This window comes from Diabrotica virgifera, chromosome 1 (genome assembly GCF_917563875.1).
Source record: "Diabrotica virgifera virgifera chromosome 1, PGI_DIABVI_V3a".
Taxonomy (NCBI): domain Eukaryota; kingdom Metazoa; phylum Arthropoda; class Insecta; order Coleoptera; family Chrysomelidae; genus Diabrotica; species Diabrotica virgifera.
In genome coordinates, this window is record NC_065443.1 from 10,233,198 (window position 1) to 10,248,867 (window position 15,670).

Here is a 15,670-nt window from a genome sequence, read left to right on the forward strand (position 1 = left end):
TTTGAGTAGTATTTTTAAAGTGTGTCTCATAATGCTAATTCGCCGGTATTCATCGCAAGATTTAGGATTATTTTTCTTGGGTAAGGGTAAACAGATAGATTTTAACCATTTATCAGTGCTATGGCCGGTATATTTTATTAAATAGATTAGTTAGACTTTTTAGAGACACCTTGTACTTTCAGACATTAAGAAAAATGTGATACAGCAGTCTTTATATGTTTATTTTTTTAGAAACTCCACTGACCATAGCAACAGGCATTAAGAAGCCCGCTAAAGTCCTTATGGCATTAGTAAACGGTGGTGCTTTACTGGACTACAGGAAAAAAGACGGTTCGACAGCTTTACACCGTGCCGTAGAACATCGAAGTTTAGAAGCCTTAAAAACTCTATTAGAATTAGGAGCCTCACCGAATTATAAAGACAATAAAGGACTGACTCCCCTTTACTACACCATTACCTTAGTTGTAGATCCAACTTTTACAGAAACTTTGCTGCACGATCATGCTACAACAGGAGCTCAAGATGCGCAAGGTTGGCAGGAGGTGCACCAGGTAAACACACTAATTCTACTTAGTTTTTCCCTTTTTATGAAAAGCCATACAAAACTTTTTAGATGACACTTTAAACAGATTTAAATTTTTTGTAAGCTTGCCTGTATAGGAATACAATGCATATTATTTTACAACATAATATCCTTTTTAGGTCAAGGTTTAAGTGTGTTTGAAATATCAAAAGATGGCTGCCATTTCCAAATGTATTTATTCCTTACATCCATTTAACTCTTTTCCCCCTAGGCGAATTTACAAGCATTGAGTCCGCTGGTTCAGTTTCACTTTTCATCTGATTCACTTTGTAGACGTTTTACATTTTCAACATTAAATTTTGGATGAGAATCATTTACACGGACAGAACCTTTTAACTTATGACCAAATAACAGCTCTCCAGGAGATGGTATACAATGACTTATAGGTGTATTACTTATCTTTTTGATCAAACACAATATTTTTGTAGATGTTCACATATCTTTCAATAAATGCATTTGACTGTGGATATCTAGGTGAACTAGTTTTGTGAGTAATTTGACAATCCTTTAAAAATATTTGAATGTACCGATTGGTGAAGTGAGAACCATCATCTGAAAGAATAATATCTGGCCTATCATGTTTTGCAAAAATAGCTTTAATATATTATGGATAACATTTTTATTAGTGATGTTAATATGTAAGCAACTCATTTCTAGATATTTTCGAGTCTATGGTTCATGGTCTCTTGGAAATTTCTTTGGTCTCTTTGCAAAATTAACATTCCTTTTCTATTGGAATTTCGGTTGGTAAGTTGAACAAACTGGACAACTCTTTATTAATAAATGGCCAGAATGCATGGTCTCATTCTTTTAAAATAATTTTTTCAGTTGCTAAATAGTTGTATGTATACACAATTGGACAAGGAAGCAAACGAGGTATACACAATTGGACAAGGAAGAAGACAACGAAACCATGCAAATAGGAACAACTACAATACAGAAAGTCAAGGAGTACATATATACCTAGGGCAAATAATGAAACTGAGTAAAGAAAATCAAACAGCAGAAAAAAAAGGAGAATAAGACTCGCATGGATGACATTCGGAAAAATGAGCTATATCCTTAAAAACCAGAAATATGCCCAATACTTCCACACAAAAGTATATGATCAATGTGTCCTACCAGTAGATACTTACATAATATGTTACATAATATATAATATGTATATTATGGAGCACAGACATGGACCTTAACAAAGAAAAATATGGAAAAGTTGGCCAAGAGTCAAAGGGCAATGGAAAGGTAGATGATGGGTCTCAAGCTAAGTGATAAAAAGAAAACTACATGGATCATAAATAAACCCAAAGAAAAAGATGTAAACAAACATGCAGCTACTCTCAAATGGAAATTTGCAGGACACAATAGCCATTAAAAAGACGGAAGATGGGATGAAGCGATAACGAACTGGAGACATTGGGACCATAAAAGAGGAAAGGGCAGACCACAGACGAGATGGTCGGATGACCTAAAAAGATACGCAGAGACCAGATGGACAGCAAGTTTGGACAAATGAAGGGCAATAGATAGATAGAAATAGTTGTAATATAACCTGTCTTTTGTTTTCTTGTCTTTAATTCCTATCACTATTAGATCTTTAATTACTCTGTCTTTCAATGTACCAATATCACAATCAGCGGCTAGTCTTCTTAAATCACCTAGAAATAATCAAAATTCTCACCTGATTCCTGCTTTCTTCTATTGAGTTTATGTGATGCTACTGCCAAATGACTCTATTTAATAAGTTCCCTTCTTCTTCTTAAAGTAACATCTCCTATGGGAGGTTTAATATCATAATGGCTATGATCACTTTGTTGGCTGCTACTCTGAACAGTTGTAATGAACTACACTTAAACCATTCTCTAAGGTTCCTCAGCCAGGAGATGCGTCTTCTTCCTTGGATCCTTCCTTGCATAATAATTCTCAGCAACTCATATTTTTCTCCTCTGGTAATGTAACCCAAATATTCCAGTTTTCTTGTTTTTATATTGTTCATAATTTCTAACTCCTTATTTAAACGCCATCACTTCAACGTTGGTAATCCTTTGAATCCACTGAATTTTCAATATTCTTCTGTAATATTACAAATCTCCCACAAACCTTTTAATCAACAAATATACGTCTCTTTTTCTACTTCTGTTAAATTAAAGCCTCATTTCAAACTGATCCAAAACTTCTTCTCCAATGCATCAAAAGAAAACTACTTCCTGAATTTGCTGTTTTTCTTTACAACCCGTTTCTATACCATACAGGGCAAAAGTATTTTTAAATTTGTTCGAATTTCTTGCTATATTTCCACTCACTGACATGACCTTAGACTGTTTTGGCATCTTCATTTTGGTTTACTTGTACTGATTATAAAAAAAGGGAAACTTGTTTGTCTTTCGGTAATAGACAAAATGCGTTTTGTTTGTCTAGGTAATTTTTGAAGCCAAAAATATACGTGAAATAGTACGCTTAGCATGTCTAGGAGTATGTAAATTAATAAATGATGTTTTGACGAATCCACTGCCACCTCTAAGTCAAAATGAGAAAATATGGACAAAGTGCGATTTTAAAGTCTGCTCCTCACCTATGCTTGACTTTTTATCTTAGGTTTTGGTATTTTTTTCTGACGTCTCTATGCTTTTTTGATACCAATGTTAAAATTTTTTCTTTCGGCACTATTTGGTTGCATTTTAGAGTCTTCCAAAGCATCAATATAAATTTACTTTACTTTGTATTTGTGTATTTTCAGGCTTGTCGGACTGGTCTTCAGGCTCACCTAGAACACCTCCTCTTTTACGGAGCGGACATGAACGCTCAAAACGCCTCTGGGAATACCCCGCTCCACGTTTGCGCAGTCAACGGCCAAGAATCATGTGCTCGACAGTTGCTGTTCCGAGGCGCAGACAGGCAAGCTCTCAACTACGCTAACCAGACACCTTGTCAAGTAGCTGTCATCGCTGGGAACATGGAGCTGGCTGAGATTATTCAAAAATACAAGCAGGAAGATGTTGGTAAGTTTGTTGTTGTAAGATGGTTCTGCGATCGAATTGGACTGGGTTATGTATGGTTGATTTCATGTATTGCATGAGACAGAAAGTGTTTTAAAACGTTTTTTAAAAAATTAATGAAATTACTAGAGTAAAAATCAATGAAACGTAGGTACATACAAAAGATATTTAGTAATATCATTAATATTATTCTAGTAGTACCACATCTTCACTAAACGTTCGTAATCGTTCTAATCTACGTTTGGTCAACTTACATTTGTTTGCAGCTACCTTGGACTTTTCTGTCTAACAATCTTCTTCTTCTTTTTAATTCGTAAGGGCTCGGGAATTTGTTACCTGGTCTCTGTATTTGCTTAGTTAATTCTGTGTGTATGATGTGCCTTTTGTTCTGTATTCTTTTTTGTTCTTATCTATCGGGTAGAGCCTTAACACACCCCAGATAATTGAAATTACCCACTTGTGATAATGGTCGAATTAATCTCTATGCTGCTTTTATTATTATTCTAATAATGCTTTAATTTGTTAATTTACGCTTAAAATTATGGCTTCATTTCTTATCAGCTGATTAATAGTAGGGGAGTAAAGTATGCTAAATGTGCAGTCACTCGAGCGTTATGGGGACCTATTGGGTTGTGAAGATTAGGTCCTAAAACCAAAAAAAGTTAAATAAAGTTTTCCATTTTAGCGCTTTTTTTAAGTAAATTTTCCATTTCCAACAATTGTTTTTTCCGATTATAACGCCATCTATCCATAATTCGAAAGAATGTTTCGAATAAAAGTTACTTATTTTTAGGTAAGGAGTCCAAATCTGCAATAAAAATGGGGGCTCCTATTTAAGATTTTAAAGTAACCCCCCACCCCACCTCCCTGGGGGGTCGTGTTTGGTGCCATTCGATAGATTTTTAAAAAATATATAGCACATATTTTTTAGTTTTTCGAGCTGTCATTCACTTCGCGAAATATTTGCTTTTTTCTTGTGAAACGTTGGGACTCACTCATTTCCTTACTACTACTACTATCGGTTTACAGCGTTCTCCGACGCCTTCCGACTCCTAACCGCCATTCTTCTCTGTTTAACCATAGACCTGGAGGGATTTCTCTTTCCTCTAGTTCTTTTTCAATTCCCTCACTCCAGCTTCTTCTCGGCCTTCCTCTTTTTCTTCTCCCTTGTGGTGTCCATGCCAAAATCTGTTTAGGGATCCTGTCATCTGGCATTCTCTGTACATGGCCGTACCATACCAGTTGTTTTGTTTTTATGTCTCATTTCCTTACGCCCGGCTCAAATCGTCAGATTTTTGAAATATACACTCTTTTGCATGTACCTACTTAATTGACCTTATCTTAATCTCACAATTTCGAGATTTTTTAAGGATAGGTTTTTTTTTCGGGCCCCCCTTAACGAACTCACCTGTGTTAAGAGCCAATATATGGTAGAGGTACATCTGCAGGGTACCAGGTTTCTCCTCATATGCTAATCTGACGCGCTCGAGTAACTGCAAAAATCCCCGCTTGGGCTCCCCTACCATAAAATATGGACTTTTTATATTTGCTTGTGCACACAGTAGGTCCTATATTATACAAGGGTCACAAAACACATCCCTGTCGAACTCTTTTCTGGATATTAAATTTTTAGGAATACCTACTTATATCTTAAAAATGCCTTTTGTTCATGATAATATAAGTTCTTTTGCTTTATTATCAAATTTTTTGTTTTACCAAAGTTCGTCTTTCTCTCTTCGGCGACGAACTGTTTCCGAGATTATGGACCCATAAAATAGCATTTTTCACTAAAAATATGAGTGGATATGAATGAACTTCTTCATTTGTCATTTGTGGAATACAATAAAGCACCCAATTATATAGAACTCTGAGCCGTATTAGAAGAAATGGAAACACAAGGATTGCTTCCTGATATAGAATACTCCTAAAATACATATACGCCAATGTAACTATGAAATGGAGCTGTTTAGGACACGTAGTACGACAAGATAACGAACGGTGGACAAGAAATTTTGTAATTGGAGACCACGCGAATACAGTCATAGTAGAGGAAAGGAAGCAAAAGTAAGGAGAAACTGGCAGCAAATAGCACAAAACAGAGAATAATGGAAAACTCGTGGGGAAGCCTCGGTCCAGTAGTGGATGAAAACACGTTGAAAAGAAAAAGAATTTTAGAATTTAGTTAGTTTGGTTAAGTAGTTATTTAATGCCTTTTCCACTTCTAAGAAATCTTTTTCGTAGATGCAGCCATTGTATTACACAGTTTTATCATTGTGTTCTTTCTTGTCTTGTTCTTCAACGTATTTCAAATGATTCCGTATATTATATTCAAATCTGTCAAGTCTGTGATCAATAAAATATTACAAAATAGCTAAATCACTTGAAATTTTTAAAAAACGTTTTATCTATCCATATATAGAAAATTATCATATCAACCCACTTTATTATTTTAATGTTTGATGTTCTTTTAACCGCATGCCACCTATTAATTTATTTTTACGATTATCATATAAATTTTATTAATTTTATTCACAAGCATGTTTTACTGAATTTTGATATACTATTCGGTAGATCTAACATCGAAATATTTATTTCAGAAAAATAAAATAAAAATTTTATAGAACCTAAATAAAAAAGTTGACCATTATGTTTTTTTAAGGATTAATAATTTTGTTTAAAAGTTGCTAATATTTTTTAAAAATTTTATTCATTATTATGTTTTTTTTTGATAATTGTTGATTGTTTCTGTCATCTAATTTTAATATTACTTCTTTTGAAATAGCTGATTTAGGAAATTATGATTAAGCGAATAAAGCCATAGGTTTCGCAGTCAATATCCCCACCACATACAAAATAGCTGCATAAAATGCTGCATAACTGCTGCTCGGAGTATGATAGCAGCATTAAAATCAGTGATTAAATGAAAATAATATATAAGAAATACGATTAACTGTGCGTTTATAATACTCTTGAGAAGAGCCTACTTATAAATATACGGAAGCTCAGGATATAAGAATATACATATATTATTCTTCTTTTTACCAAATAAATTCTACTAACTGAACAGCTTCTTTGACAGCTAGAAAGCCCAATCGTGTTAGAAAGTTAAACCAAAAAAAGTTGAATTTTTGGATGGAAATTATCCAAAATAGACTTATAGATCCATTTTTCATACACGAAAACTTGACTGGTAACAAATATTTGAATGGTATTCCCACTGATCCTCTTCCAATTATGGAACTGTCTCTTGCCGTATTTGTTACTCTATTTTTTGTCATTCTACTTATGTGATCGTTCGAATCTACTCTTCTCTTTGTTTTACAGTCCTTGATATTCTCCACTTTGCATCTCAGTCGTATATCTATACTTTTAGCTCTATCCCATAGTGTCTTACCATAAATTTTTCTAAGGGTTTTCATCTCTACTGATTCTACTATCCTTTTTGTTCTCCCTTTGTCAAGTCGTGTCTCTGCCACGTATGGTCTGATGATTGTTTTGTAAATTCTACAATAATAATACTCTCCCGTTTTATACCGCTAATGCGGCTCTGGGATTATAGCAGGGGAGTCTGCTATATCTAGGGCCTACGGTATACAAGGAAGGTAACAGGACCAGTGTTACGCTTCAACCGCCTATTATTACCCCCCTGGTCTTACCCAAGGTACTCATTTTTAATCAGGCTGAGTTGACCTGGGTCCTATAGACATTTAAAAATGTCTAGATGTTCTCGCCAGCGCTGGGTTTCGAACCCCGACCTACCTGCGTGGAAGACATGCTACCGCCTGAGCTATTCGGGCACTCTGTTTTGTAAATTCTGCCTTTATTTATTTCTTTATATTTTTATTTTTCCAGTATGTTTCATTCAGGTAACATGCGGCTCTGTTTGTTCTATTCAGTTGATCTTCCACTTCTGTTTCTAGCTTTCCGTAACTAGATAGTGTGATGCCTAGGTATTTAAACTCTATCAGTCATTCTATTATCTGACCCCCACTTCCAACTTACATCTTAGTAGATTTGCTATCATAACCATGCATTTTATCTTTTTTGTTTAGTTATATCAACTATGAGCAGAGACGAATGGAATACAGTCGAACCCGCTTATTAGAATACCGGTTAAAGGAATATCCCGGATTAAGGAATAGAAATTTGAGGTCCCAAAACGTTTTTACTAGGCTTATATGATCGGTTATTAGAATATCCCTGTTATAGGAATACTTTTTTTTGGCAGGAAGGCTATTCCAATAAGCGGGTTCGACTGTACAGATCTTTATAGATCATTATAGATCAAGAGAGATAGACAAAATTATATACTCTTGTCACTGCGAAAACAAGAATATTAAACCAAATATTAGATTTCAGGACAGCTATAGAAAACCATTTTTAATTTAGCAATAATATCATAATGGTCATTAACAAATTTTTCATTTAAAATATCTAAAAAGAAATCAAATTTAATAAACACGTCGTTTTTGAGTGACCATTTAAAGAATTCTACTCAAACTGTCAGTATATTATGTACTTATAAAAATAGCCTATTTAGTAGCACGGTAGAGAAAATAGATCAAATTTTGTTGGTTTACGATCCATGCAAGCCAGCAAACCAAGCAAAATGATCTTTCACTGCAAGTCAAGTATCGTACGTATTCAACATTGATTAAAAAAGGGCGTATATTGAGTAGTTACTCAGAAAAGGTCACTCAACGACGACTAATACTAAATTAAACTAGCGATATATATAGTATAGAATTGTTCATGTACCCTTAAAACTCCCTAGTGATTGTCCTCATTTAATAATCCACACACTCCTTGATGTCAGACGTGTTACTTTCAGTCCCTTTTCGCGGTCCACCTAGTTATAATCCAAAGCGCAGATCTGCCATAGGATGGCTCAACAGGGCACCGTCCATGAGTACCCTAGCCCTACCTCCAAGTCCTTGTCCTAGTGACAGATCCTCAGCACCTTTCAGTTCAGCCAGTTCCAGCCTCTCGGAGGGAAGCGCTCTGCCAGGACATGAGACTGATACAGCCAGCATTGTGACAGGTAACGTATATTTTATCTTTTAAGTATATAATTCGTAAAATGCAGTTGATTTTGTAAAGAATTACTCATCTAATATAAAGGTAAAACCTCTGTGATAACCTCATTAAATGAAACACAGTAAAGAATCAAAATAAATATGGACGGTTGCGTTTTGATTCAATTCGAATCTTTTATCATCCTCTGACGCGTGTTGCTAGGTCTACCCGTCATCAAAAAGGCTTGTAAGAAGATTCAATTGAGATTCATATTATATAATGATACCTATTACGTAGAAGTTGTTTTACTTTGATGTTAGAGTTTATTTAACTATATCGTATGCATCCAACCCAGGGAACTATCCCTTTTTAGTTTAGTAGATAATAAAATAATATACCAACGCACAGTAAAGAATATTCCACCAAGGGGTACAATACAAAACTAGACGCTGTAACAATAATTCGACTAGTTCTAGTCTTCTAGATACGAAGTGTAGGTAAAAAGTCTTATCTTAATCAGTCAAAAGTCTGTAAATGGAACGATTGCAAAAATTAAAACTTCATCAAGGATGTCTGAGAGATTTACGGTCACGAAAGAACTAAAGCAGGATTGCTGAATTTCGCCTACCTTTTTCAAAATTTATGTGGAACGAGCACTTAGCTGTGGAAAAGAAAATGTAATGGCATGGGAATCCCTCTCAATGACGAGACAATACTATACACTTTATGTTTCGCTAATGACCACATTCTAATTGCTCAGGATCGTGACGATTTGAGTTACATGACGCGAAAGTCAGTCCATTACATTAGCATTAGACGATAGGGTAGAAATTAAACACTGCGATGAATACAAGTACCTGGGAATGAAGATAACTCAAGATGAAACACTCGAATGCTGCTATAAAAGGCAGAAACACACAGGGTAGAAAAGCCATATCCATAATGAACGGCATTCTGTGGGACCAAACAATATCTAAAGCGAACAAATAGCTCATATACAATACCATACTTAAAAGTGTAATCACATATGGCAGTGAGGTTTGGCCAGTGAAACAAAGAACAAAGAAAATGCTACTAGTAACAGAAATGGACTTCTGGAGAAGAGCAGCAGGCAAATCAAGAAGAGATCGGATACCAAATAAGAGAATACGGGAAATGATAGGAGTCACACATACAATAATTGATGACATAAAAACAAAACAACTAATATGGTACGGCCACAGTATAAAGAGGGACAGTAGAACCACTCTCCGAAAAATTGGAAGTAAAATCTGTAGTCGCACATGGCGACCGCGCAATGTTCTTAGTCGCTTTTGCCCCACTCTGGCATTGCTAGTCGCATAAAAATGTACTGATTTTAACAGGGAAAACCCGCATCCACCACTGGTGAATTACCAATTGCGTACTGCTGGTATTACTTCTTGAGATCAAAGCGCCGACAGAGGAGTAGTTTTACTGTGGAACCTCTATATACTGTGGTACGGCCATGTACAGAGAATGCCAGATGGCACGATCCCTAAACAGATTTTCGCGTGGACACCACAATGGAGGAGGAAAAGGCGAAGGCCGAGAAGAAGCTGAATGAAGGGGATTGAAGAATAACTAGAGGAAAGAGAAATCCCTCCAGGTCTATGGTTAAACAGAGAAGAATGGCGGTTAGGAGTCGTAAGGCGTCGGAGAACGCTACAAACCGATAATAGTAGTATCTAATCGTATTTATTGAACATTAAAAAAACTAAGTATTGTACAGGCAGCTATTGAGTTTTTCATGGTATCTGCTATGCTGCTGCAGTTGTTATCTTATGTGTGATACAGCATGAGGCTCTGGAAGTTCCTCCCAATAAGGGGAAATACGAAAATTTAAATGAGGCCAAAATCTAATATGATAAACCTTGGGTTAGCGACAGCTAACCCTAATTTAAAGATTTCCTTGCCATAGATAAAACAGTTTTTTAAAAGGAGGTAACATAAACGAAAAAATATATTTTCTTGGAAATTTTCCATAAAAATCTACTGCATTTTATGATTGATGTATAGCATGTGCATAAGTGAATGTATCCTTGAATGTTAATTTTCTAAATTAACATAAGACTTGCTCTAATTCAGGAATGGCTCACTTAGACCTCTCTCTTTTGCCCAATTTCTAATTTTAAATCAAACCAAATCATTATTCATTACAAATTCATCTTTCACACAACACAGTACGAAATTTAAAAAATAGTATATATTTAAATAGGGAATTAAATTTCAATTTTAACAAAAATTATAGTATATTCTTTTAAATACTTGAAATCCCGTGGACTGAACAAGTCACAAATGAGGAGGCCCAATAATGAAGAAGAACCGGTACTTACCACCATCAAATTTCGAAAGTTACAAATTAATCCAGACATGGCCATCTGTAAGCCATCTCGTAAGGAAAAATATTTAGAACGCAAGGTCCAGAATATTTGATAAGCACATCAAGAAGAAGAAGAACACTTAGAGGTGAGAATGTGTGGAACGATGGGTAGAACTGTTAGAAGTTGAGGGAAAGAGAGATAGAGGTAAACCAAGAAGAAGATGGAAGGACTGCGTGGCAGAGGAACTGAGAGAGAAAGGTTTAAATGAAGAAGACATGGTGAACAATAATGAGTGACGAAGTAGAATAAAGACCAGAGATCTCTGAAAAGGGAAAAGCTGAAAAGGATAAAGAAGAAAATGAAATTTTACTTTTCTGTTATTTTGAGTATATTTGAGTGTATTTCTAATTCTAAGTAGGGATGATTATCCAAAATATCATCAATCTATCCGAATTCACAAATGATAAAAAAAAGGTAAATCTGTGATAATATACATTTTAGTGACATGACATATTAGTTAAATCTGACAGTTGTCACATTTTATTTGCAATTTGGCATAAAATCAAATCAATTGTGTTTATTGCATTTATAAAATGGTAATTTCTTTGATTTGTATAGTTTTATAAATTGAACAGATTATATTCGTAGATATATTATATAATTCGTAAATAATTTTTTTTTCGATTATAGCGCCATCTATTGACAACTACAATAAATGTTATAAATGTTACCGACGAAATGTAATCACCGACGTGCGTTTTTTTCTGTCACATGCAATTTAATGCGTTAGAAAGAAATCGAAAAACTGTGACGCACTGAAAAATCCTCATGAGAAAAAGCATAAAAGCCACCCCAAAACTCGTCGTGACGTCACGGGGTTGTATGTTTACATTCTACACCAATTGTATATATAATTTTAAATTAGACGTTATAAACGTCAGTAAAAAATACAGTTACAGTATTTCTCATGATCATCTTTCAGTGCGTCAAAGTTTTTCGATTTCTTTCTAACGCATTAAATTGTATGTGACAGAAAAAAGGCACGTCGGTGATTACATTTCGTCGGTGACATTTTTATAACATTTATCTCTAAGAGAGCAAAAATATATTCTGCTTCTACTTTGTATTCCGAATTAGCAGTACATACCTACTATTTCTAACATTAATGAAACTTTTTTCCAAAAAATTTAAAACCAAATAGTAAACTCTTTAACCTAAAGTTTAAATAAACAATTCCAAAAATAACATATATTCTGTTGGACACATTTCTCATCCACATACCATTAACCTTGTGCCTTTACAAATGATTTGATGGTACTCAGTGTTCGCACTGGGTGTTACAGATAAAAGCCTGGGAGACACGAGCGACATCATCAGCGACAGTTCCGGAGTGGGTACCGCTAATTCGGACACGACTAACTGCACCATCTGGATGCCTGGCAGCACCGTGGTCTGCATAGAGTCCTACACATCGAAAGAAGATGGTCATATCAGCATAAGAGAAGGAGATATTATAGAAGGTAAGATTCTATTTGTTTTATTTTAGTATTAGTCCAAGGTAATAAGGTTTTTTCCATGACACTTGAACAGACAGGGTACTGAAGCGTTTTTTCGACAGGTAATACCTATAAGAGCAAATTGTAACTATTTTCTGTGTAGGATCTGGCGGCCATTTTTATTTATAAACAATTAAGTGTCAAAAAATGGCATTTTCCCCTTTTTTTTCAAATCAACAAAAAACAGTGAAACTTATGATTTTTTTAGTACAAATATCTTCGAGATTATGGAAAAAGCTTTAAAATGACGTATTACAAAGTTTGATATACTCATTTGTTGTTAATATAATTGCGAAAAAAGGTCGGAATTGCAAAAAAATATTTTCTTAATAACTGTTGTAAAAATTAGTGTACAGCTTTGAAATTTTTGTCAAATGAGGGTTCTTTGGTGCTTAATATGTGATAAAAATTTCAAAGCGATTCATTTAATTGTTTAAATTTTATTCAAATTATATATGGTACGAATATATCTAGGGTTTTGGTGTTGTCCATATCTAGCAAGACCATATGGTGATATGTACTCTCCTTCTTCTTTCTTCTTTATGTGCCGTCTTCTACCGAAGGTTGGCGACCATCAAACGATAGGTTTCTCTGTTTTGTGCCGCATGTATTATGTTCGCAGCTTCTGGTATTTGAAACCATTCTCTCAAGTTTCTCAGCCAGGATTTCTTCTTCCTGCCCAAACCTCTTCTACCTTCAATCTTGCCTTCGACGATAAGCTGTAGCAGACTGTACTTATCATTACGGAACACATGGCCCAGGTATGACGCATTCCTCCTTTTAACAGTTGTTAACAATTCCAACTCTTTACCCATTCGTCTCAATACCTCTGTGTTGGTCACTCTGTCTGTCCAAGGAATTCTCAGTATGCGTCGATACAGCCACATTTCTAGAGCCGCTAACTTCTTTATAGTTGCTGCTGTTAACGTCCACCCTTCTACTCCGTAAAGTAGCGTAGAGAGTACATAGCATTTTGTGGCGCGCCATCGGAGGTTGCGGTTGCTTAATAGCTTTCTCATTTTTATGAATTTGGATCTTGCTATTTCAATTCGGATCCTAATCTCTACGTCTGGGTCCCACTTATCATTTACTGTATATCCCAGATATTTAAATCGGTGTACTCTTTCAATACGTTCGGCTTCAATATTCAGGTCGATATGTTGAATGTTCTTTTTACTGATCACCATAAATTTAGTTATGTACTCTCCACTTTTTCTATTATATAAGCCAAGAGCCATTTGATACCGGAGAAGGATTAGGTTTAAAATTTTTTATGCCCTGATTTAAAAAATGTCTTTCTTTTTTTCGTCAGTTTTTCTGTCATTGTTTTTCTTGTGGTGCTGTCTCTTTGAAACAAAAAGAACGCGATAGACTACTCCAGCTAATCGAAATACCATTCGAAAATAATACTTCAACCTTCAACCAACCAAGATAGCCATCGTACACCACCATAGCTTAGCTCAATCTCTCAAGGTGTGTGCTCGTCTTGTCCTAATCTTAGATATGAACTCTGAAAATCCAGAATGGAAGCAAACAAAACAATACTTTAACTAATCATGTTTATTGTTCAATAAAGATATAATAAAAATGTGACTTAATAAATGCATTAACAAACATATTCAAATTCTTGCCAAAACTAACGATTTGTAGAGTATACTTATGGCATTTGGTATTGGTTCGATGGTAACTCCTTGACGTCGAATGGTACTGCTGTTGGTTTTACAACAGGCTCTAGGGTTGTAGATGTTCATCTTTCAATTTAACCATATTTATTCAACAAGATTCAGAGACAATCACTTTATGCTTCCACAGCATCGTTCTGTTTTGTTGGAAGGTAGCACACATTATGCAGCCATAAGTTTCTTTAACAAATTGCCAATAGATATACGAATGAATTTACATCAGCCAAACTTTCGGAGGTGTGTACATCAATACATTTGTGAGCTAGAGCCATATTCTACAAATAACTTTTAAGTATGTTTTGTGGTATTTATTAATTTATATACTTTTAATATGTACATTATATATGTCTGTAACTTTGACTTGTCTCATACATGTACAACTTTGTATAATGTCGCATGTGATGAATAAATTTGACTTGACTTGACTTGACTTGACATGGCCACCAGGTCTACAGGTGTTGGTTGTTGCAGTCTAGATGTCATGTTCCTCGTTCTTGTATCGCCGGCGATTGAGGATTGTTGAAGCTCCCGGAGGGAGGACGGTGATCTTTTATCCCAAAAACTAGAAGATATAGTGCGCATAAGTGACAATCAAGAAGTTAATAACCAAAATGCACCTTTGCCAAATAGTATTCAAAAACCAGTAGATGGCAAGGGTAAATTAAATGGAATTAAGATGAGGGGAATAGCTAAATTTTGATTTACACGTGCATACATGTAAATTGGAAAGAAATAGGTATTTAAAACTGACCATGTGCTCGTAGACATCGAAGGTTAGGTATAGGAAAAAAGGACTATAAAAAATTAATACAGAATAAAAACTCACCCCAAGAGAATAAGTGTTGATGGATAAATAAATATAATATTCAAATTTCATGCCTTGTTAAGGAATAATTCTTCCCTTCCATTTTCAGTTTGTGTCAGTAAGTAGTAATGAAGTGTCACTGTCATATCAGCGAAACACACAACACAGAACATGAAATTTGAAATAACGACTATGGAACACAAGATTAAATCAGATGCTAGAATGTAAGATTATGAAGTATGTTCAGTATGACTTAGATGAAAAGAGAGTTGCCTACAGAACGGGCGCCAAACAGGTTTTTAACGGAAAAACCAGTTAAATCGAATACAGAAGATAACTATTGATGAAATATTAAATAAAATAAAGTAAAATAATTATTTAAAAATAAAATAGCAAAGATGTGACGTTTGTAACGTTACACCTTTAGTGGACGGCAGCGACACTATTGGCCACTGTTCAATGCGGCTCTAAACAAAGATCTTGAATCAAGGCCGCTCCAGTATCTGATATTTTTAAGTAACGAAATCTGACGCCTGCCGGGAGCCCGTTTTCCTTCATTCTTACCCTGGACGATCAGTTGCGTGAGTCAGTACTTTTCGTTCTCATTATGTGTCGTAGGAAGCTAACTTTTCTAACCTTGATGATCTATAGCAGCTCTCTATTTGTATATACAGTGCGTCCATAAAGTAACGC

At 35.0% G+C, this 15,670-nt stretch overlaps 1 protein-coding gene across 12 annotated transcripts in view; it reads left to right on the forward strand.

Annotated features, from left to right (window-relative positions):
* LOC114327524 (SH3 and multiple ankyrin repeat domains protein 2) overlaps positions 1–15,670 on the forward strand; it is a 466,023-nt gene that overhangs the window by 408,439 nt on the left and 41,914 nt on the right. For 7 of the 12 annotated variants that reach the window (XM_028276615.2, XM_028276550.2, XM_028276761.2 and 4 more), the window contains 4 exons: positions 232–551; positions 3,318–3,579; positions 8,408–8,617; positions 12,257–12,454. In XM_028276615.2, the coding sequence (XP_028132416.2) occupies positions 232–551; positions 3,318–3,579; positions 8,408–8,617; positions 12,257–12,454 (990 nt within the window). The remainder of the gene's footprint in view (positions 1–231; positions 552–3,317; positions 3,580–8,407; positions 8,618–12,256; positions 12,455–15,670) is intronic. The other 5 variants (XM_028276430.2, XM_028277043.2, XM_028276906.2 and 2 more) reach the window with 3 other exon arrangements.